Here is a 23,585-nt window from a genome sequence, read left to right as displayed (position 1 = left end):
CATGCTGAGCCTATTTACCATAATCTCTATGCATTCATTACAGGAACAAATCTCCTCTGATTAACTACAAGTTACAAAATTTCCTAGGAGATATGTCAGGGTACATTGCAAGCATATCTCATGCCTTGTCCTGAGATGCTGTTCACATGAATTTTGAAATTCTAGTTTTGCTTAACTAACCACATGGCTGCTTTTTGTTCCTTAGCAACTCAGTTCTCTAGGACCATAATTCCAACCATACTGTGTCACGGGTGCTATTGAATAATCTGTTTTAAGATGATCATACCCGTACAGCAGGATTCCAGTCTCTCACTTTGGGAACACATAAGCTCCTTATCGGGGTTCATCTTCTGACACCGGGACACATGCCATTTTTAACTCCTAAATTTTCGTTTATCAATAATATTTTTTTGCGAACACACAGGTTATGATCTTCTGTAGCTCTAAGTCCTTTCAAGTGCGTACTAAGACTAACAAAGCCCAACTGCTACGTGAGGAACTATCTAGGACCATGTCTATTTGAATGAAGGCTGATGGGGTTTCAGTAACTCAGGGTTCCAATTCTTGTCTTCGGCTGATGACACACTCCTTGGTTGCCATGGCGATGGCCTGCCGGGTTCGATTCATTGTACTTTTTCAGTGACTTGAGAAATTGCTATTGTTTGTCGAGGTGTTGACACGCAGCCAGAAAGTAATAAATAACAAATGGTGATAGATTTGAGGACCATACTTCCTCTACTTTCACAGGAAATTACTTCTTTGGTCCCTGAGTGCAGGGAATGTCTCTGACTTCTGGGCGCATCACAGGAGCCCTTAAGGCTTGTAAATAACTCCTGACCACAGCAGTTCGTAGTGTGAATCAAGAATAACATCACATCCGGTGCTTTCGAGCGCTCAACAGATTTCGACTGCTGACGTCTGGTGAACAATTGCTCAGCTTGACAGAATGTTTTCTTTGTTAATTGCTATAAGCTTTATACTCTACTGTGTTTCCATTGTGTGGGTGAAGAGGATTTGGAATTGTGCACACCTTGGGTTACCAAGAAAGAAGTGTTGCAATGGACCTCACTTATATTGTGGCTTAGCGCGGGCACTTTGGTAAAATAAAGGAATTCTTCGCTAGTTTTTGCCCTTTTTATCTTGCAGATAAGGCAAAGTTGTGGGCTAACCGCGACATGTCGCGTCATGGAAACATAGTGAGACACCAAGTGCATAGGCATGGAAACATAGTGAGACACCAAGTGCATAGACACAGCAAATGTATATTCTTTAGTGGAGTAGTCGCGCAGGTAATTCCATTCGCCAAAAAAACATTTGGATGTGAAATTCCCATTAAAATCTAATCAATATTAACTATTAATAACATTATTTGAAAAACGTTGGCTGTTGGGAACTTAATGATTATAAAAACATATCTTTGGTTTGACATATCCTACGCAACCTGTAATGTGCACAGCGTCAACGTGCATAGCGCAGATCTTCACGGCGTATTATGCTGATTTTTTTCAGTTGGTGTTGCTCTTTGGTTCACTGATAAGTATTAGGTATTTTGCTCTATTTCGTTCGTACTCATTGATGTTTCAAGAAGTGGCAGCCTACATATGTGACTACAGCAGTTCCTCGCTACTTCGTGTCTCAGCTTTGACAGTTTCATTACTCTGCACAGTAAAACTTATTGATTAAAAATCACAAAAAAGAAAGTGAATAAAAATACAAAACTAAAGTTTGTAAAAAATTTTTAAAAAGTTTGTAAATCTCTTTCATCCTCTGGCTCAGTGAGGTCCATTCGCAAGCATTACCGTGATAGCAGTCGTCGGGCTTTGCTGTTTTCTCGTCATATTTTATTAAGTATAAAAGTACAAAGTGGTTGTGGCACCTTTTATAGCACTTTTTAGACGCCCTTGACCCTCAAAATGGTCTACTGAACTTTAGAAAATGAAGAAAATGCTTACAGTAAATGAAAAAGTTTTTTATAAGATACGAGTTTTTTAGCGTGTTTGTCACTGATTTTTATCTTTTGCGATGTACCGATTAACAAAGAAAAGTGAGCGATTGCTGTAATTTTTTATTTAGTGTGTAGTGATATCGATCAATAACTATTCTCATCAACTGAATCTGGATATTGGTCCTGGTAGAGGATGAGCAGAAACAAGCAAATGAGGCATATCACCTCCTCACACCCGCTCATAGAAAGATAAATGTGAAAATACTTGGCTGACCGGCTCTGTGATATTATCAATCTGTTAAAATACTTGAACCTTGCCAAAGGCTCAAATAATAAGCCTTTTCAAAGGCTATAATAGAATATGGTTGTTGTCAGCAGCTTATTTCTCGCTAATCTTGCTTACTACTTCATGGAATTAATTCTTCATAAATGTTTCATAACTCTATGGATGATACTACAGTAATTAGTTTGCATTTTTCGCAAAACGAAGCGGCCGCATCACGATTGGTATTCTGGGAGAAGACAACCCTTTGGGATGAGTTAGCTTGACAAGGGTACCCAGTACTGTACTGATTAGTGGGAGGGCAGAAGGCTGGGTAATGAATTGTGTATTATAAGAGATCTGGAGGCAGCAAACAGGCACACTCTACTACAGCCCTGCTCACATCTGGTGTACTGTTTGATTTATTGAATCGCTTTAACTTTGGTTTTCATTGCTTTCAATTTATTTGCCAGTTTTTATTCTTACAGTATTGGTTGGAGCAATCCGCGTGCGTTTCGTCTTGTCTTAAATCTTTGTACGATTTACCTTGTTTCTAAAGCAACCGCTTAAATTATAAATGTTTCTAAACTCATTTAATGTTGGAAAAACGTCGTGAGCTAATAGTGAAAAATACTATAAGTAGTCATAGGTTGGGATGAGGAGGGACTCATGAAAAGCCAGGATGAGGAGGGACTCGTGAAAAGTCAGGAGGGAGGAGGGACTCGTGAAAAGCCAGGAAGGGGGAGGGACTCGTGAAAAGTCAGGAAGGAGGAGGGACTCGTGAAAAGCCAGGAGGGAGGCGAGAGGTTGTTCCAAAGTTGGTCCATTTTAAGGCATAGTGTATTAAGACCAAATTTAATTCGGCTGGCTACAGTCATGTCACCCTCTAGGTAATCTATAGATAGTGGCAAACAGAGGACTTTGTATACTCGGAGACACTCATTGTACAAAGTCTTAGATGATTTCAAATCTCTTCTGCTTACTGTCACTATCTACTGTTTGTGTATAGAATGAATAATACAAGTAGTTAGAGATCTTTGTTCTGATTCAATACAAAGCTTAATCAATTATTACGTAATTATAAATATGTGATAGATAAGGTTCTTTCTACATTTATTCTAAAATTATCAGTTCCTAGAATCACCAAAAGTAGAAATTTTACCTACGTTTTTACCTTAGGTTGATTTTGGGTATGTGTAGCTTTTTTATAGAAATGCAAGTTTAGAAGTTCAGCAAGTTTGTAGCAAAAATATTCAGAATATTTCATATTTACCATAAAACCTCTAATTGAACGTCATACTTGTGTAGGTCTACATGTAATCAGTACTTGTGTACGTCTACATGTAATCAGTACTTGTGTAGGTCTACATGTGATCAGTACTTGTGTAGGTCTACATGTGATCAGTACTTGTGTAGGTCTACATGTGATCAGTACTTGTGTAGGTCTACTTGGGATCTGTACTTGTGTAGGTCTACATGTGATCAGTACTTGTGTAGGTCTACATGTGATCAGTACTTGTGTAGGTCTACATGGGATCTGTACTTGTGTAGGTCTACATGTGATCAGTATTTGTGTAGGTCTACATGTACTCAGTACTTGTGTAGGTCTACATGTGTTCAGTACTTGTGTAGGTCTACTTGGGATCTGTACTTGTGTAGGTCTACATGTGTTCTGTACTTGTGCACGTCTACATGTGTTCAGTACTTGTGTAGGTCTACATGTACTCAGTACTTGTGTAGGTCTACATGTGTTCAGTACTTGTGTAGGTCTACATGTAATCAGTACTTGTGTAGGTCTACATGTGTTCTGCACTTGTGTAGATCTAGTACATGTGTTCTGTACTTGTGTAGGTGTCTACATGTATTCTGTACTTATGTAGGTCAGTCAATTTGTGATCTGCGCTTTTGCAGGGCAATATTGAGTAGCGATATCTTAAGTTAACTAATTGATGTGTTTTTTTAATTGATTGGCTTGGTTTATTTATCATTTTAATTTAATTGTATTTACATAATGTTGTGTTTTTGTTTTAAATAAGATCTGGTTGTGAATTATGTTATTGTTCTCGACAGCACACTACAAACAATGTATAAGTTTATGCCACCATCTTTTATTAGTGCATAAAGTTTTTGTCACGAGGAAATTTGTAGAACAAAACTGCTGCGTACATTTCACTGGTTTTGCGCGCACCTTGTTGACGGACGTATGCACCAACTTTTTAAAACCTAATCAAGTGACATGTTGGACAGACAACAGACATAATACGACATTTCCTTGTATTATGTCGGTTGTCAAGGTCTTGGTAGTTTTGCTGCACTAGCTGACTACAATGCGATTGGTCACTTTCAAAACAGGTGGCTCTCTGTCTGGCTTATCTCATTGGCTAGATGCTATCTGGTAAATCTGGCTAACCAAAAGGCAGCTGAAATCCAGACGGGGGATTACCGCATTTTCTAGATCTAGTTCTTAACGTGAGAGAGTATTTCCTTGATCAACCCTTGCTACGCCTAACACAGGCTGTCGTTTTAAGATCTTCTAAGAAATAGCTGTTTTGCTTAGCCGAGGTAACAGCTATGTTGTAGTTGTTAGCACCCTTGTCTGCTGAGCAACAAGTCAGGGGTTCAATCCTCACCACAGCCAAGAAGAGAGTCTCGTCTCAAGGATGAACTTACACAAAACTTTAGTATATTTTATCAGCAAATATCGGTATTTTTCTATCATTTGCAGTTGTTTTTGATGTTTGAGGTGATGTGACTGTCAGGATGTTTCAAGTGCAGTTATTGTGTCTATAGCCTGGCTCCCATATACGTCGCAAAGTACCGGCAACAGCACTGCAGGCTATTAGCGGTGAAATGGGAACCTACGCGCCGGTTGCCGGCGGCAACGCAATAGTTCAGCGCTGTTCAAATTTCGCGAAAGGCCGCAGGCAAAACCTTCTCGAAATGCACTGTACAGGTGAAGGTCAGTATTATAGAAACGGTGTGGCGAGCGAACATTTTATTTGATTACGCTATTATGTTTAGCGATGCAGGTTATATGTGAACAGATGCAGCCCAGCGTCGCGAGCGTTTTTCTGCACAAGTTACCGCCGAAGTATCGCAATCGATATGGGAACCAGGCTTATAGTTGCACTTCAGCAAAGATACAGAATAGCGATGTCTAACCCGGACTTGAACGCAATAGCCGATATCAATAACGGGAAAGACGGGCAGCTCGCTACGAGTGATGTCATTTCGGCACGTATTTTTCTTCTGTGCATTTTAACCACGATCAAGTTTTGTTGATTTTAATCTTGAAACATCCTGGCAGTCAGATCACCTCAAACATCAAAAACAACTGCAAATTATAAAAAAACTATGATATGCTTTGTGATAAAATCTACTAGTTTTGTAAAAGTTCATCTTTAAATGGTTTGTCCCAAGATGCATTTCTCACGTGTTGACCAAGTTTACTACTCACAAAAATCGGGCTAGTCAGGCGTCTCATGGTAGTTATTTTAAGACATCATTTGCTTGAGAGGCGGAGGCATGCAGTAAAAATAGCATTTTATTCAGGTTTGCTTTAGTTGATATCAAGAAACCTTATCTAGCAATTACACAATGCAGGCATGCTGGTTGACTCATCGTATGAAAGCATTTATTGCACACACTGGTTTCTCAGGGATGAGTAATCGTGATAAGATAAAGCACTCCATACCTGAATATAACATTTTAGCTTTTAACAAAGGGCAGATAACCTCCATCCAAAGAAACTCGAGAGGGTCAATATCGATCACCGTAGAGCTATTATCAGTGTGTGTCTTTGTTTGGCTCTATGCGCACATGTCATACTCACACACTCCGTTTCTAGCGGTGTATCCCTTGTTTAGGACGTACGAGGTGTGACAAGGCTCTGTCAGGAGATTATGTTGAATCAGTGTTATGGTAGCTTATAACCTGTATTCAACCAGTCAGAGCTAGAGATGTGTAGCCTTCAATGGCCAAGTTATCATTTATTCAAAATTGTGTCATACATCTCGCTCCGCCAAGGCCTTGAAATAGTTTGGTTTCCAAGGCACTCTGCATTACATGATACAACACGAACGAACGCAATGGTTTCCAAGGCACTCTGCATTACATGACACAACACGAACGAACGCAATAAAATTTCTAAAGCTTTAATGCCCATTTATTAATTTGTTTGACATGTTTTTGTGAGGATGTGAAACAACATGTAGATTTTATTATTTGTTGCGGAGGAACTAACATATTCTCTTAGCTAGGAAAGAGACATTCAAAACGTACCCTTCTCTCTGCCTGTTCTTCGATAGAATTATTTTGTTTGTTTCACAATAATCGAGCAGCCGTAAACATACTATGGTTACAAGGAACTTTAAGAGCCATACCAACTCTCCGCTTGAGCTGTTACTTAGGGAACTCTTACAAGGCTGAAACTCACTGGAGAAATATCGAAATAATTCACTTGACTTTGTGGTTGTTGCATTGCGGGTTATTTTAAGGTATTCATGCGGCATTAGAAGTGTGTGAAGTTTACTCCTGCCACTTTGTGGTAACTCATTAGCTGATTATCAGCAAGTATGTATTGAAATGATACTTGAATTGCACTGAAAAAGTAGTTAGGTTTATAATAAAAACTCAGTCGCTGTAAATAATATAATATAATGTTCATTCTAAAAATAAAGTTTACTAAAATTGAATGCTAAAATTGTACATAGTTTATATTAGATACGTCATATTACAATTATGTTTGTATAAATACCAGAGACGAAATATTACGCTCATGTTTGACATTGAATATATTATGATTGTCTCTCTTGTCACTGTCTCTGTCCCTGGAGTAGAAATACAAGATGAATGTAGTGTGTCATCGTTATTAGCAGTGTCACCATTGACAGTTTAATTGTCTAGTTATGCTAATTTTGTCTAGAGAATGTCTTGATATTAAATATCTATTAATAGCTAATATTCCAATACTACAAGCTACTACCAGTAAGAAATTATCACACACACACCTGTAATCTTACACTGTCTACCAGGTGTGACATGGTAAACCAGTACCTCCTTTACCCGTGGGTTCACCAGTACAACAACAACAGGACACGCGAATCTCAGCTGGCTTCTTGTTCCTTTCCCGATCGCAATCCCAGCGCAGTACCTCCTGGCTCCAAATTCAGCATGGCTGCCGGGGACTTTCTCGAGGTCTACACAGAACCAGGTGATAGCTTCAACTTTGCACATGGTATAGTAGTGGCTGCGTAAACAAATGGAGAAAAGTGTTTGTTCTTGGTTGGGCTCGCTGTCAGTACAGACGGCAGCAGGGTGGAATGAGGAGATGAGAGGTTAATCATTCAGGAAGGCCAACCGTTGGCATATTTGGTGTGAGGAATGTAAAGATACCCTGCAAAGGGTTGGCAATGACCTTCATGCACTCTTTGGCTCTCACCCTGAATGCCTAGTAAGAGCCTGCCTTTTTTTATTCTCCTTAATATGGTTTTTATGATTTCGCTTATGGTGGTGTAATTGTGTCTACCTTTTCCTTTGACTATTCCAATCCCTGTGTCATCATGCCTTACCATAACAATACTGTCTATATCACTTTGTTCTGTTAGCAAGGCGCTTATTCCTGGTAGGTGAGGTCATACTGGTCTCATATTGAAGTTGATCATTGCGAGACTAGGGGCCTAAGGCTGCGTTAAACAGATGGTCTCTACCACGCCTAGATAGTCGTTAGAAATGTGGAAATAGGTATAACAATAAATTATGCAGATTTCACCAAATGTCGATCCAGCAACTCAACAGCTAAATGTTTTGATGGATGGATGGTGGAAGTGCCAAGTTTGTTAACTTCGAGCGATGCGCCATCTATTCAAATACGAGTGTTTGCTGTATTTCTTTATGGGCGAAAGCTCAGGTGCGGGCTGGTATTAATGGTTATATAGAGTCATACTGTTTGAATAGACCTTGGGCTTCAGAGTTATGGCCTCGATATCATATCTTAGAGGATGTAAACACACTGTTGTAATCTGACTCATGCAGTGTCCAGCTAAATGGCTAGTTGGTCGGGTGCCAATTTCACAGCGTTAGCAAATTTTTAGCTAGCCTAGGTTTACCGATATCAGTGATTTTCAATCCGTGAAATGCTTGTGTTAAATCTATTTTGGAGAGAACTAGTTTGGTTTTATCTTCCGCCTCTCATCAGAGACCGTTGACACCAAGTATAGTCGATAGTTTATTTGTATTTCAGCAGGACGATCAGCTAGACTCTATGCAACTGCATTACATTTGATTTCCTTTGACTCTATGGAAATCCACCTGCAATCGTGTCTTCAAAGGACTAACGAACCTAACATGAGCCTTGTCTGTCAATGTTATTCCCACCTTTATTGCTTTTATTGGACATAATGGTCCTTAAGCCCGAGTACACATCACAAATGACAAGTTGGTTCTCTTTTAAAGTCATAGCATACACCTAAAAACTTCTCCTTTTCAATTTCTGCAGCAACTTGTTCTGTTCAATATTAATTTTGAGTCTTAAAACTGGCTAAAAATCGTCTTGTCGTAACTCTCAGCTCTTTAATTCTGTGCTTTGGTTCAACTTTGAAGACATGAGTGTGTCATTTACCAGACTTTTCATCTTATGCACGTCGAACTGCGCTGCTCCTGTGCAGTTTCTAAACCCTATCAGTGCTGTCTTGGTTTCTGAACATTACGGATGAGTCCAAACGGTGTCATACGGTTTCATGGCACAACCACATTTTTTTATCAAATGATGTATTCAGCGTTGGAGGGAAAAGATGCGCCATGTTTCTCCTTTGCCTTCAGTGATTGGTTGGTACAAATACAGCGCTGTTGCTTGGATGCTTGTGCCATCTGCAATCAGTTTATTATTACTTCGTGTACTCATTGCCTGTTTATGTATCATTGTTATTATCCATGAAAAGATGGTTACAGCCTTCTGCCTTATAATTTAACTATAGTTTCTGCATGGGTCGGTATGTTGACTTAATCTGGTTAACCAAACAGGCTAATAACCCAGCTTGTTATTTTCCTGCTGATTCTTCCAGTTCCACCAACCTATGAGTCATAGCGAGCCATTAGTACCAGTGATTCTTTTGAATGGCGTGTTGAGCAAGTGGTTTTTTTTACGATCTTAATCATTTCAGAAAGGTTGAGTAACCCTGCTATAAATGCAATAATAGTTCAGAGTTGTCTGTTCCATGTCTAGTTAGAAGTATATACGTATGTCTACAGCCAAACCTTCAGAACCCAAATTAATTCATTCTAATACTTGCTTCATTTATTAAAACTGTCATGATACAGCAACGATTCTCATACTGAAAACTGTTCATTTAGTTCCTCAGAAGAAAACCTTATGACGAATGCTTATTAATTGCTGAAGGTAATAGTTACGCATGAAATTAAATTCATGCTATATACCAGAAGTATATGTGTAACAAAACTCAATAAATTAAAGTAATAAGCGATAAAAAATGTGTTCACTGTAAACTTTGCCAAAGTGTATGCTCGGGGATGCGCAGGTTCAGTGATGTTAGCGATACCCTACCTAACTGAGTGTAAAGGAACCTAGGTAATAGTAACTCGCTTTATATCGATGATATACAACCCTACAAGATAGGCGCCGAGCATCATGTGGGCGGGGTTTAATGATCAAGCTCTGTTGGGATAAACCCCTAACACCCTAACAAAGAAATATGCTGAATGAAGCCCCTTGTAAATTTACAAATATTATGAACATTAGTAGTTATTTTACTGATCTGTTGGTTTCATTTTGTTGTCAAATAAATATAGTTGCCCAATACTGTCACTGTTTTGATCAGTCAGTTGCCATTCACAAGCATTCGCGATATTAATAGTCGCCATTGTGAAATAGCCCAAATTTGGTTTTATATTCAGAGGTTTTGAGTATGAAAACTACACTGCACAGCTTTGCCTGCTGTCCCATCTTATTGGCAAGGTCAAACAATATGACAATGATGAAAGACTTTGTCATCTTATACAAGGGGTGGCAAAATATTATTAAAAAACTAGAGAAAAAAGGACGTTGTTTGGGTGATTTCGGGTAAATTATATTTAACTTTAAGCATATACTACGACCCCTAAAAATCTCAAAATTGATAAAAATAGGTAATTTGAAACGTTTTATTTTCCATGGATAACGATAAAATTAGAGTAGGAAGGAGAGAATTACGTGTTTGCTGGTTACAGGTTTTGTTGTTTTGTACTACTAACCAGAAATAAGTTATTATCCGCATTCGACGCATATAAGCAATAAAGATCTAGACCTAAAAACTTAATAAGGCAACGCAACTGCCCCGCGAGAACTGTGTTAGCACCAAAACCCAGGCTAGCACAATCCTAACAGAGCTCAATCATTAAACCCCGCCCATATGATAGCCGTCGTCTATCCTGGAGGTTTATATCATTGGTTTATATGCTGTTTGTTATTTTCAATGTTTAGCATAGCTTTTACTTTTCTTTATGTTTTTCGTTTTCACTCGCTTTCAAAAACTTGGAATGTCTTATGTTAAGAATTACTCAGGGTTAAGATAAAAATTTGCTCTGACTTCACTCTGTATGGTGGAAAATTATACACCGAGATGATTTTAAGTAGAGGTTTGACTGTACATGCTTTTTTAAGCAACTGGATTCTTCTCATTAGTAGAAAACAATTTAGTCAGAAAACTGAATGGATTGTTTAGTATTAGCCTTATTTTCTAGATAGATACGTGGAACTGTGTTGTACTAGCCTTATTTTCTAGATAGATACGTGGAACTGTGTTGTATTAGCCTTATTTTCTTGTAGATACGTGGAACTGTGTGGCCACAGTCTTCTTCATCGACACCGCCCACAACGTTATAGACTACATCGAGACCATCTATAGAATTCTCCAACCAGGAGGATGCTGGATTAACTTGGGTAATTGTCTTCTCTTTCCTTTTAAACCAAGGGTTGCATCAAACAGAATATCACAGAGATATGAGGAATTGTCCTTCGTCATATTTCGTGTTTTTTAGATTTTGATGTGCAAATTTCATGCAGCCTGTTTGATCTCTAGAAATTTTAAATGCTTAAAAAGAAGTTGGTGATGGATAATTTATCGGGCAGTCAGCAGAAACTTCCCAGAAGCATTGAAAATGTTACGTCATTGTGGAAACTGTCTGTTTCAAGTGAATTTAAAACAAAGTGTGTTGCTGAAAACAAAAAGGTTATTTCTTGCTATTGTATAAATATTGTACAATTTCCAAGTAAATACTCTTGCAAACATACCGTGTCGTTGCATCAATTGCTACATTGATGATGAAAACTCGCAATGATGCAACAGATTGTGGGGGTCCTACCACACAAAGCTGTCGTCAGAATAGTCACTTTTAAAATCACTGTCGTCACTTTTAAAATCACTGTCGTCACTTTTAAAATCACTGTCGTCACTTTTAAAATCACTGTCACCTTTTTCAAATTGGTAACCAAAACAACCTCTTTCTTCACATTCGTTATTTTAATACAAATATCTATTAATACTGGTGGCACTGGGATGCGTTAAAAATCTGAAACTCGCTAGGTTTAAACTTCTGCTAACCAAAAGCATGGCTCAACCAGCGACCTTCACAAACATATTAGTGATGTTTGGGAGCGTTGCTGATTACTCCGCGAAGAGTGACAGCCGTCTTAGGTTTTTAGAGCTATATTTCTTGTACTGAAAATAGACCGAGATTGCCTTTAATAATCACTGTCAGTCATAGACTTGGAAACGGATTTGCCGTCAATGTCGTGGCATTTCATTGCTTTAATTATTTGGCAGTCTATAAATGCTGGGCCAGATGCTTCAAACCAAAACTAGTGAAGTTTCGGTTGACCGTGGTGATTTATGAACAAATAATAAGTTAGTAACGGTACGGCAACACGTAACAAAATTTCCGTTGGTTCTAACCAAAATCACGAAATGATTGAAACACACAGAATTATTCTGCTGCTAGAATCGTGCTAGCGAGCACGATCTCAGCAGCTTTTGCAATTAGTATAGTCCAAGAGACGTATAATGACACACAATAGTAAAAGTATAAGTGCAAATCAACATAGTACACACGATGCAACTGCTTAGATTGCATTATTGAATGCATTTATTGTTTGGACGCTATAGCTACAATTTGTTTATTTTTTAATTATATTTCCTTTTTAGCAGCAAAAGTTTTGCGGTAGAGAATGTCGACATCTCTAGCGCAAACAAGTCAGTTGCATCGTATTTACTATGATAACTTTCTGTAATAATTTTCTTGTGTGTCGCATTATGTTTTCGGACTACATATATCTTAAAATTTGCTAAAGTCGTGTTCGCTAACTAAAAATAGCGCGACTTAGACAGTTTTATCGTGTGTTCTATGTTGAAATGCTTTCGTATTTTTATTGTGTGTCACGGTACATGTCTTGGACTATACTAATTGCTAAAGCCGCTAGATTCGTGCTCGCTAATAATTTGTTTAATCTGTTAAAAACGTTCGTCGACGAACTCGGTGGGCATGCACAGCTCAAATAATTCTGTGAATTTTGACCGATTAATTCTGCGTTTTTCGTGATTTCGGCCAGAACTCCGAACCAACGAAAAATTCGTTACGTGCAGCCGTACCTTTAGTAATCCTATTTACGCAATCCTCGTCACCTACATTGGTAAATGGTCGTCTCGTCTGTCACTTTTTAAATATCCCTGTCGTCGGGTCGTCAGAATCGTCACAAAACATGGGAGGACCCCCGATTGTAGCCAATTTTAATTATGATTAAGACCAGAAGATCTAGCGAGTTCCTAGTAACGATTTGCGTTCCTAGTAACGATTTGCGACAGAATATTTCATGAGTTCCAGATCGAACTATTTCGCACGGTTTCAACCTATTAAAAGTGCCAAATATTCTGTGGGATCCTTGTAACATTAATACTGGTAAGTATTAATGTTATATTAACATTAATATTAATAAAAATCATTCAAGAAAAACAATAGAAATGAGAATTTTTTTTAATTTTATGCAAGGTATCTCTGATTAGATATTGAACAGCCAATTTTATTGTTTGTACATCATCCATATGATGTTAGTAAGGTTTATATTACAGATCAATAGAATTAAATATTTGTTTTAAGTGCCAAGGTATTTGATTCATATCAGCAGATAGCCGAGCCAGTTGAGGCATCGTGACAAAAGAGAAACTATTCTATTTATGTTAAGAATGAGTCTTTCCTGGTGGAGAGTTCCAATTGGCTGTTACACGGCGTTACAAATATTGTTGAGCGCATGAATAATGGGATCTATTGAAAACGCATACTCATCGTTGTCGTTGCCAAAAACCTTGCGTTTGATGTATGTGAGAAATAGGCAAACATGGCATGGTTATGATCTTCATTCGTCATTGTTAGCCAGCAATCCGGGGTGGACCAGTTTCTGTTTAAAATGTAGCTAGGCAACAACAGGGTGAATGACAGTTTAAGGACATACGCTGTAGGTGATACACCTGTAGGTGATACGCTGTAGGTGATACACCTGTAGGTGAGGTAGTAGCATGTACCCTTTGGTCTGTTGTAGGACCCCTTCTTTGGCACTATTCTGACCAGCCTGATGAGTCCTCTGTGGAACTCACCTATGAAGAAGTAAGAGCGGTGATCACATCCATTGGATTCGAGTTTCTCGTAAGTCTAGAATTGTCTTTTCTTGCAATGAGCGGGGAGATAACTCTTAATAAAGTTGTACGTGTTTCACTACGAACAATTCACATGCACGTATTAGCGAGCGATACGCGTTTGAAATTTACCTGTTGAGCTTGAACACATTTGTTTTCCATTGTGACCAGAAGTTTTCAATCGGAAAATTATTTTCTCCGTGCTGGCAACTTCTCGCTATCACATTGCTTTGAAATGAATGGAATGTCTAACCGTTCTACATTCCTTTCATAAATGTGTGATTCATCACACAGCTCTTGTTTTTCTACAAAACAAATAATTTATAAAAGTGAGCAGTGCAGAAATCAACTCATGCATCTAAAATGTGAGAGTAGAGCCCATTGTGGGTGGAGGGATTTGTTTTAGAGAGCTCATAGCCACCTTTGCTATGTTTTTTGTATCAGCTGCGGTGATGCAGTCAGCTGCCATAAGTGGAGGCTATCCAGAATCAGCAGTACTGTTTTAAAGCTCAGTTCTTACTAGATGTCGTTTATACTTGGTTTAATATTCCTAATGTTGTCATCATCAGGAGGCTATGTTCACATACAAATCGCTAGTTATAGCACTACTAACAGGTTTGGAGCAAACTGTTTTTAAGCTCAGTTCTTACTAGATGTTGTTTATACTTGGTTTAATATTCCTAATGTTGTCATCATCAGGAGGCTATGTTCACATACAAATCGCTAGTTATAGCACTACTAACAGGTTTGGAGCAAACTGTTTTTAAGCTCAGTTCTTACTAGATGTTGTTTATACTTGGTTTAATATTCCTAATGTTGTCATCATCAGGAGGCTATGTTCACATACAAATCGCTAGTTATAGCACTACTAACAGGTTTGGAGCAAACTGTTTTTAAGCTCAGTTCTTACTAGATGTTGTTTATACTTGGTTTAATATTTCTAATGTTGTCATCATCAGGAAGCTATGTTCACATACAAATCGCTAGTTATAGCACTACTAACAGGTTTGGAGCAAACTGTTTTTAAGCTCAGTTCTTACTAGATGTTGTTTATACTTGGTTTAATATTCCTAATGTTGTCATCATCAGGAGGCTATGTTCACATACAAATCACTAGTTATAGCACTACTAACAGGTTTGGAGCAAGCTGTTCTTAAGCTCAGTTCTTACTAGATGTTGTTTATACTTGGTTTAATATTCCTAATGTTGTCATCATCAGGAGGCTATGTTCACATACAAATCACTAGTTATAGCACTACTAACAGGTTTGGAGCAAGCTGTTCTTAAGCTCAGTTCTTACTAGATGTTGTTTATACTTGGTTTAATATTCCTAATGTTGTCATCATCAGGAGGCTATGTTCACATACAAATCGCTAGTTATAGCACTACTAACAGGTTTGGAGCAAACTGTTTTTAAGCTCAGTTCTTACTAGATGTTGTTTATACTTGGTTTAATATTCCTAATGTTGTCATCATCAGGAGGCTATGTTCACATACAAATCGCTAGTTATAGCACTACTAACAGGTTTGGAGCAAACTGTTTTTAAGCTCAGTTCTTACTAGATGTTGTTTATACTTGGTTTAATATTCCTAATGTTGTCATCATCAGGAGGCTATGTTCACATACAAATCGCTAGTTATAGCACTACTAACAGGTTTGGAGCAAACTGTTTTTAAGCTCAGTTCTTACTAGATGTTGTTTATACTTGGTTTAATATTCCTAATGTTGTCATCATCAGGAGGCTATGTTCACATACAAATCACTAGTTATAGCACTACTAACAGGTTTGGAGCAAGCTGTTCTTAAGCTCAGTTCTTACTAGATGTTGTTTATACTTGGTTTAATATTCCTAATGTTGTCATCATCAGGAGGCTATGTTCACATACAAATCGCTAGTTATAGCACTACTAACAGGTTTGGAGCAAACTGTTTTTAAGCTCAGTTCTTACTAGATGTTGTTTATACTTGGTTTAATATTCCTAATGTTGTCATCATCAGGAGGCTATGTTCACATACAAATCGCTAGTTATAGCACTACTAACAGGTTTGGAGCAAACTGTTTTTAAGCTCAGTTCTTACTAGATGTTGTTTATACTTGGTTTAATATTCCTAATGTTGTCATCATCAGGAGGCTATGTTCACATACAAATCGCTAGTTATAGCACTACTAACAGGTTTGGAGCAAACTGTTTTTAAGCTCAGTTCTTACTAGATGTTGTTTATACTTGGTTTAATATTCCTAATGTTGTCATCATCAGGAGGCTATGTTCACATACAAATCGCTAGTTATAGCACTACTAACAGGTTTGGAGCAAACTGTTTTTAAGCTCAGTTCTTACTAGATGTTGTTTATACTTGGTTTAATATTTCTAATGTTGTCATCATCAGGAAGCTATGTTCACATACAAATCGCTAGTTATAGCACTACTAACAGGTTTGGAGCAAACTGTTTTTAAGCTCAGTTCTTACTAGATGTTGTTTATACTTGGTTTAATATTCCTAATGTTGTCATCATCAGGAGGCTATGTTCACATACAAATCACTAGTTATAGCACTACTAACAGGTTTGGAGCAAGCTGTTCTTAAGCTCAGTTCTTACTAGATGTTGTTTATACTTGGTTTAATATTCCTAATGTTGTCATCATCAGGAGGCTATGTTCACATACAAATCACTAGTTATAGCACTACTAACAGGTTTGGAGCAAGCTGTTCTTAAGCTCAGTTCTTACTAGATGTTGTTTATACTTGGTTTAATATTCCTAATGTTGTCATCATCAGGAGGCTATGTTCACATACAAATCGCTAGTTATAGCACTACTAACAGGTTTGGAGCAAACTGTTTTTAAGCTCAGTTCTTACTAGATGTTGTTTATACTTGGTTTAATATTCCTAATGTTGTCATCATCAGGAGGCTATGTTCACATACAAATCGCTAGTTATAGCACTACTAACAGGTTTGGAGCAAACTGTTTTTAAGCTCAGTTCTTACTAGATGTTGTTTATACTTGGTTTAATATTCCTAATGTTGTCATCATCAGGAGGCTATGTTCACATACAAATCGCTAGTTATAGCACTACTAACAGGTTTGGAGCAAACTGCTTTTAAGTCAAAGTCGTCAGCAATAAGTAGTTTTTCATTTCTAGATTTTTTTTCTTTTCCACTCAAACTTACATTTACATGCGTAGACACTGGGTATGGTTTTCATGACAGAACAAGCAGGTGCTTTGACAGTATTACCCAATATATTAAGCTAAGCGACTTGCTATGCGTAACGTCTCTACGAATGCTACTTCTTTGTTGATAATATTCTGCGTTATGTTTGCGGGTTCTATTGAGTGTAAATAGAGTATACAATATAAAATATATATAAAAACAGTATAAAAACAATACAAAAATAATACATAAAAAGCTCTTTATATATTGTATACTGAAGTATTTGGAATATTAAAAATTTTCTTTCATATAATAAATATATTATAGCTCCAATTACAGAGGTGATTGCCGAACAGCATCAGTTGCACCATGCGTCACGTGTATGTCTATCACATAAATGTTCACATACACATACTGTCAGTATTCAACTCAAACGGCATCTGTTGCGGCTTACATCGGCGGGCAAGTCTATACTCAAGCACTAGTCAAGAAACTCTGACAAGCACTAGTCATTCTGTGAGAATTCACTTGAGCCACGTTTATGACATGACTAGAGGTTTTCTTATTGTGAATGTTGCGATTGATGCACCTCGGCTTGTTTTCTTCAGCCATGAAATAGCATCACTTTCCTTACAGTTTTAGTTGAAAAACCTGCTTATTACGACTGGTTCACACTTGATTGCGGCATGTCGGAGTTGTCCTCTCCGCGGTTATTTGTTGACTGCATCATAGACCGATGACATCACCGAGGTTGGGAAGATGTATTGCAGCTGTCCAACCTTTCTCAATATGTCGCCCTGCATCCACGACAGTCAAAACAATGGGTGCAATTTCGGCAATGGTGGTCCACTGTCGTGGGTTGCTTTATCTACATGTACATGTATATCTCCCTTCACGATAGTTGCTATGCGACTAGTATTCCATTGTTTCAACATCCGCATTGTGCAGTGAGTACACTGTATAGCAGATGATTCGCTAATCTAAAGTTATACATAAACCAAATGCTTATAAATGACTTCTACATTATTGTTACTATTATGGGTTTACTAATTGTATTTTATAATTAAAAATTTAGGCCGTATGACGGTGTTATTCTCTCAGCTATTATTCGTCGATTATTTGCACCATAAACCAACGGCATCGTCGAAGCAGCGCGGATACTTGAGGAAATTGGCAGCTGGCAAACATTACGAGATTATGATAGCTTGAACAGAGGATCGCTGATGTATTGTGGATTAACGTCGACATACATGTACTGTGATGTAGTGTGAACCGGTCTTTAACCGAGAGAGTAAAAATGTTAGCTGCCTTTTTTTCTTTTACATGGTTTATGTCATTGAGTGTCGACTCTGTTTTACCATTTTGACTTGGCTGATAGTGTTGCCGTGCACCATGAGTTAGCTATGTTTCGCACGCTGCTCTTGCAGGTACCCCCACCCAAGTGTCCGTGTAACAGCAGTCTACCTGGCTAACTACGATGCTGTTTATCACTTGCCTTCAACCGAATGCGTTTGCTATTTTCTTTTTTTCGGGTCTTTACCATCAAATTGTTTATCAAAGATCACTAACAGCTGCTCTTCAGCATAGAAATTGAAAAGTAAATTTTACTTTCCATGAGTGATACAATAGACTCGTTGTTTCAGGTATCTCAGGAGATACATTGTCTATGCTACAGCAGTTGAGTATTTGTTACAGTAAAACAAAATTTTTGTATTGCATTTATAAATTTCTCTTTTCTAAATCAGGTTTTTCTTGCAGCACATAAATTACATAATTTTTTTATTATATATTTCAATACATCAGAGTCTTGGCTTTCGAATGAGCCTATATTCAATACACAAAGAATAATAGAACTATGAAAAACGGGGTGTCAAAAGTACGTCCTGCAAAAAAAACACTTGGTTCAGGTACTCAAAATGTGACGTCCTAATTCTCATTTAGCCTTAGGTTGTCGATCCCTTTTGCTGCCATTGAGGCTGTGTTTTTTTGTGACAATCGTTTTTCTGTGACAATCGGTGCTGTTAAACCCAGAGAGCGCTAATAATAAACTAGGATTCTAGATAATCAACAATGCCTGGGATCGTGCTAACGCCAACCAATACAAACACATGTTCTGCGTTAATTAATTATGCTTCAATAAATGTACTGTCGTTGATAAAGGTAATGAAATCACATCGATTAAATTATGATCTGCGGTTGCGTGGCCCTTGGACTAAATGTCAATCGCACTTTCTGGAGATCACGCAATGCTTGAAATTAATTAGTCTCAGTCGTCACCCTCAACATCACATTAAAGATAAAGAGCTAGTGCATAATATCATCGGGGAAATATAGTATGGTTCTTGGAGTCTGAGGTACTTATCATAGAAATAATATGTACATGGAGAACTAATAACACTGATTCCTTTGTCATCTTCATTCGTTCTCTGGAGTTGTCCTACCTTCACCGGCCATTAGCGTCATTATCGTAGTTGATAAATAAGCGGTAAGAGCACACAACAACGAATATGAGAATTGTGACGTCACAATTTTCAAGACTGCCAGTAAACCTTTTCGCGGTAGAGCTCTGGGGAAATCCTATAAACACCAACCAATGTCTGTCTCACCATGACAAACAATAGCTCATTCGAAAGCCAAGACTCTGATGTATTGAAATATACAATAAAAAAATTATGTAATTTATGTGCTTTGACAACAGAATTCTGATGTTGAAGCATTTATTGTTGATCTTTTTGTAGATTATCATTTAGTATGTTTCCTTGTTTACAGAAGGAGTCACGCTCTCATCCTGCCACATACACTCAGAACCCTGAGTCGATGTTAAAGTACCAGTATGACTGTGTATTCTTTGTTGTTCGAAAGCCGTCATAGCAAAATATCTGTAGGTACATAGTAGACCAACCATCTGTAGGTACATGGAATTTTAGGACTAGTGCCAGAAAAAAGAATGTAAACAATATTTTTATTCAACAGTTTATACATTGTAAATTTTGCTTTCATATTTTCATATCATTTTCATAATTTTTTCAACCGATAATTTTCATTGATGCTGTCGGAGTTTAAATCAAAATATTGTATCATTCAATATGTTATTGTGAATGAGTAGCATGTGAACTATGCTAAATTCATTAGCTACTCTCACTTGCGAGTCTATTTTTATTATAATAAAACAATTTCGTTGCTAAATCTACGACATAGTTATGTCCACTATAATAAGAGCATGGTGATTGCAATTAGGAGTTGTTCAATCACGCCTGAAATCTGCCACGTGCAAACAACCTATTTGGCACTACTGACATTGTTCTGTTATTTCCAAAATATCAATTCAGATCTAAATGAGAATGTTTAAACGTTGAAATTTTTCTAAAAGCAAAAGCGCACTACAGTGAATTAGATCATGACTCAAGCATATTTTAAACTGCATGGCCTTCTGGGAAAAGTTACGCCTTCCTAAGCAGATTCAATAATGACGAGTTCAATCATTATAAATGCCAAAAACAAGTTTATAACCAAGTGAAACATTTTCTCAGCTCATGCCATGGTTCCTTTGCCCATACTCACCAACACACTAATCAGCCATCAGACAAGATGAATTAAGTCTACTCAGCACACAAACTCATGCATTCCCTCTTAACACGTGTCTGCTTTTAGCTTGTGAAAAATGCAAACTTGGTTGGTGTTGAACACTCGTACCAGGAGTGGATTATAGACAGCAAAATTGCCATAAAGATAATCCATGCAAATATTTTCTAGTACATTCAGCAACATCATATCATTGAGAATAAAGGAACTCAATTTATTCCTATTTTTATACATCTTTGTATGGTATGTACTAATAAAATATGTATTGTTATTGTTACTATTCCTTGTCATGAGATCGCGTAACAAATAAAAGGAGAAATTGCTATAATAATACACTAACCACGGGGATTTCTCAAATGGGACAAGACCTAAATTTTTTTGGACAATGAAGTTCCACACCAACTAAATGTGACCAGCATTCTATCTATGCCTTTATTTATAACTAATGTGTGCCGATATAACCAATTAATGTAACTAACTGATATAACTTAAAATAACTAATGTTTACTGATATAACTAACTAATATAACTAACTGATATAACTAACTAATATAACTAACTGATATAACTAACTAATATAACTAATGTTTACTGATATAACTAACATAACTAACTGATATAACTAGCTAATATAACTAATGTGTACTGACACAACTAACTGATATAACTAACTAAACTAACTGATATAACTAACTAATATAACTAACGAATTGACAATCGCTTTGTAAAACATTGATGAGTCGCAATAACATTCTATTCACTCCCAAAGGGCAGCAGCTGGGTTTGTTCCCTCACCAGACGAGCAGCTATAATAAACTAGGACTATAGCAGCATTGAACCACAACGGGATGATAATAAAAGGCTAGCTGCTGTGGGTGTAGATGAGCTATCTTGAAGATCGAGTTTGATGTCTGCTGAGTTTATTGCAAGCAGAGGCTGTGCGTGTTTTTAAGAGAATTGTTGCACAAGCAAGCAAGGCTCTGATCTTGGCTGGACATGTCAGAGTCCAGTGGCAAGGGAACCTCAACGACTAGAGACACGCCCAGTTGTAGAGAGAAATTTGAGGTTAGATGTTATTTCTGTCACCACCAGTTGACTTTTAGTTATTAAACGCTGACCCAGGTCAATCTTTCTAGACCACTTGGCCATGGCTGGTCTCTTTTTACTCGCTCGACTGTCTACTGCAACCACTGAATTCGCTGATATTTGGAGTTGTTTCTGTTTCACTTTATTTCCATAAATAATTACGTTACTCCTTGTCAATCAAAAGAAGAGGTGATATGCATATAGGCATTGTTCCAAAGAAAAGCTGCAGTTACATCTGTGTTGCACTGGGCAGAATGTCAGTCTTAACTATTTCCTGATTTGGTGGTATCTTCCTTCCTGAAGATATAAATTGGGGCTTATCACTGCTTTTCACTGGCCAACTAGTGCAAGCTTTTTTATTACAGACCCATATATGTGAGAACAAACTACATGTACTTACGATATAACCTTAGTAATTACTACCATAAAAGAGTCCCTGCCTAATCACTCACCCAATTTTCACAATTTTATATATACTATCATTGATACATCAATTGCCCCAAAACCAAATCTAACGCATTGCCCCACTCTTGGGTTGGCAGGTCTGCACTCACCTGTGACACATGCCAATATAGGACATCCGATGTGTTTGGTTAATCCAACTAAGAATAACACACTAGACAGAAATCAGGTTCAGAGGGGACATCTAGATGTCACGAACATACAAATGGTGGCGATAACAATACACATGTTACAAAAATTGTGCGGGTTCACATAAATAGTTTTTATGGAAGGATTCGATTAGGAGAGTGAACTGTCCACTTTTTATTTGAAGAACCGACAACGAAACTAATACTATAAAACTGTAAACACTTCCTGAAGTGTGCATAACTTTGAAAATGTACTTTCGAATGGACATAACTACTGCTAAAATTTGTCATATGAATGCGGTTCATTAGGTTAGAGCGATCTCATTTTGATATACGTTGACGATATCACGTGCAAAGTAATATAGGGTGATAAGAAGGCCTCTGGGATCGAAAAGCTAATAATAAGATCGAGGCAAAAGAGTGCAGTAGTCAATGTAGGCGGCTTACTGTAAAGTAAACAGGTAACTCTCTAAGGATATCAGCTGTTTACAAGGGTAACTGATTGATAATTAAGATGGGCAGAGACAGTAAAGGTCGACAGATCAAGGTTCAGAGGTGACAAGATAGCATACAGGGTGTATTAGATAATACCCCTAGATATGGGTACCGGTAGATAAGTGTGAGGTGTTTAAAAATAAACATTTTTCCCAGTTACAAGTCCTACAACCTGCGAATGCAGTTTTTTGAGAACCATTAAGACTGGAGAAGGCAGACTGGAGACATCCACTTGATTAAAACAACCGCTGGTATCACACAAATGTATAATAAACAAGAATTTTCTATTTTCTGATGCGACTGCTGAGGTTCAAACAGAAATGGAAATGCTAAAGTCGCTTTAACTCAACCACCATTTCATCTACTATCTTCTGGCGTTACTTAATACAAAATTTAGAATTTCAACAAATGTCAATTCTTAAATGTTCAGTGCCTTTTAAATAACATTTCATACATCTCGCTCTCTAAATACCTGCAAGTGAAGAGCTCAGCCAGAACATAGTACTATAGACCGGGATCATTGGGATTACATAGATAAACTTCGCTCAATTTGATAGAATTGAACATCTTAGAGAATTTGGCCCAAAAAATTTCAGAATCTCTGGGTTAGATCAGCACAACACATGAGACAATGTGTAGCTTTATTCAAAGAATACTTTGGGCTATATTAATTATCCCTTATTAAAAAACCTTGCTAGAAATTGTTTTACTATGTATATATTATTACTCGGCAAAAATCAAAACTTTTTGCCTTTTAGAGCTGTGACAAGCAACAGGCTTTGATTCTGGAAG

At 37.5% G+C, this 23,585-nt stretch overlaps 1 protein-coding gene across 1 annotated transcript in view; it reads left to right on the top strand.

The window, feature by feature from the left end:
* LOC137396216 (carnosine N-methyltransferase-like) overlaps positions 1-20,226 on the top strand; it is a 44,013-nt gene extending 23,787 nt beyond the window's left edge. The window contains exons 5-8 of the mRNA XM_068082398.1: positions 7,241-7,419; positions 11,029-11,142; positions 13,792-13,895; positions 19,810-20,226. Coding sequence (XP_067938499.1) covers positions 7,241-7,419; positions 11,029-11,142; positions 13,792-13,895; positions 19,810-19,911 — 499 coding nt within the window. The 3' untranslated portion in view covers positions 19,912-20,226. The remainder of the gene's footprint in view (positions 1-7,240; positions 7,420-11,028; positions 11,143-13,791; positions 13,896-19,809) is intronic.
* The last annotated feature ends 3,359 nt before the right edge of the window (positions 20,227-23,585 follow it).

Source organism: Watersipora subatra, chromosome 5 (assembly GCF_963576615.1).
Source record: "Watersipora subatra chromosome 5, tzWatSuba1.1, whole genome shotgun sequence".
Classification (NCBI taxonomy): domain Eukaryota; kingdom Metazoa; phylum Bryozoa; class Gymnolaemata; order Cheilostomatida; family Watersiporidae; genus Watersipora; species Watersipora subatra.
Note: the sequence above shows the minus strand (reverse complement) of the source record. Positions and strands in the feature narration are given on the sequence as shown.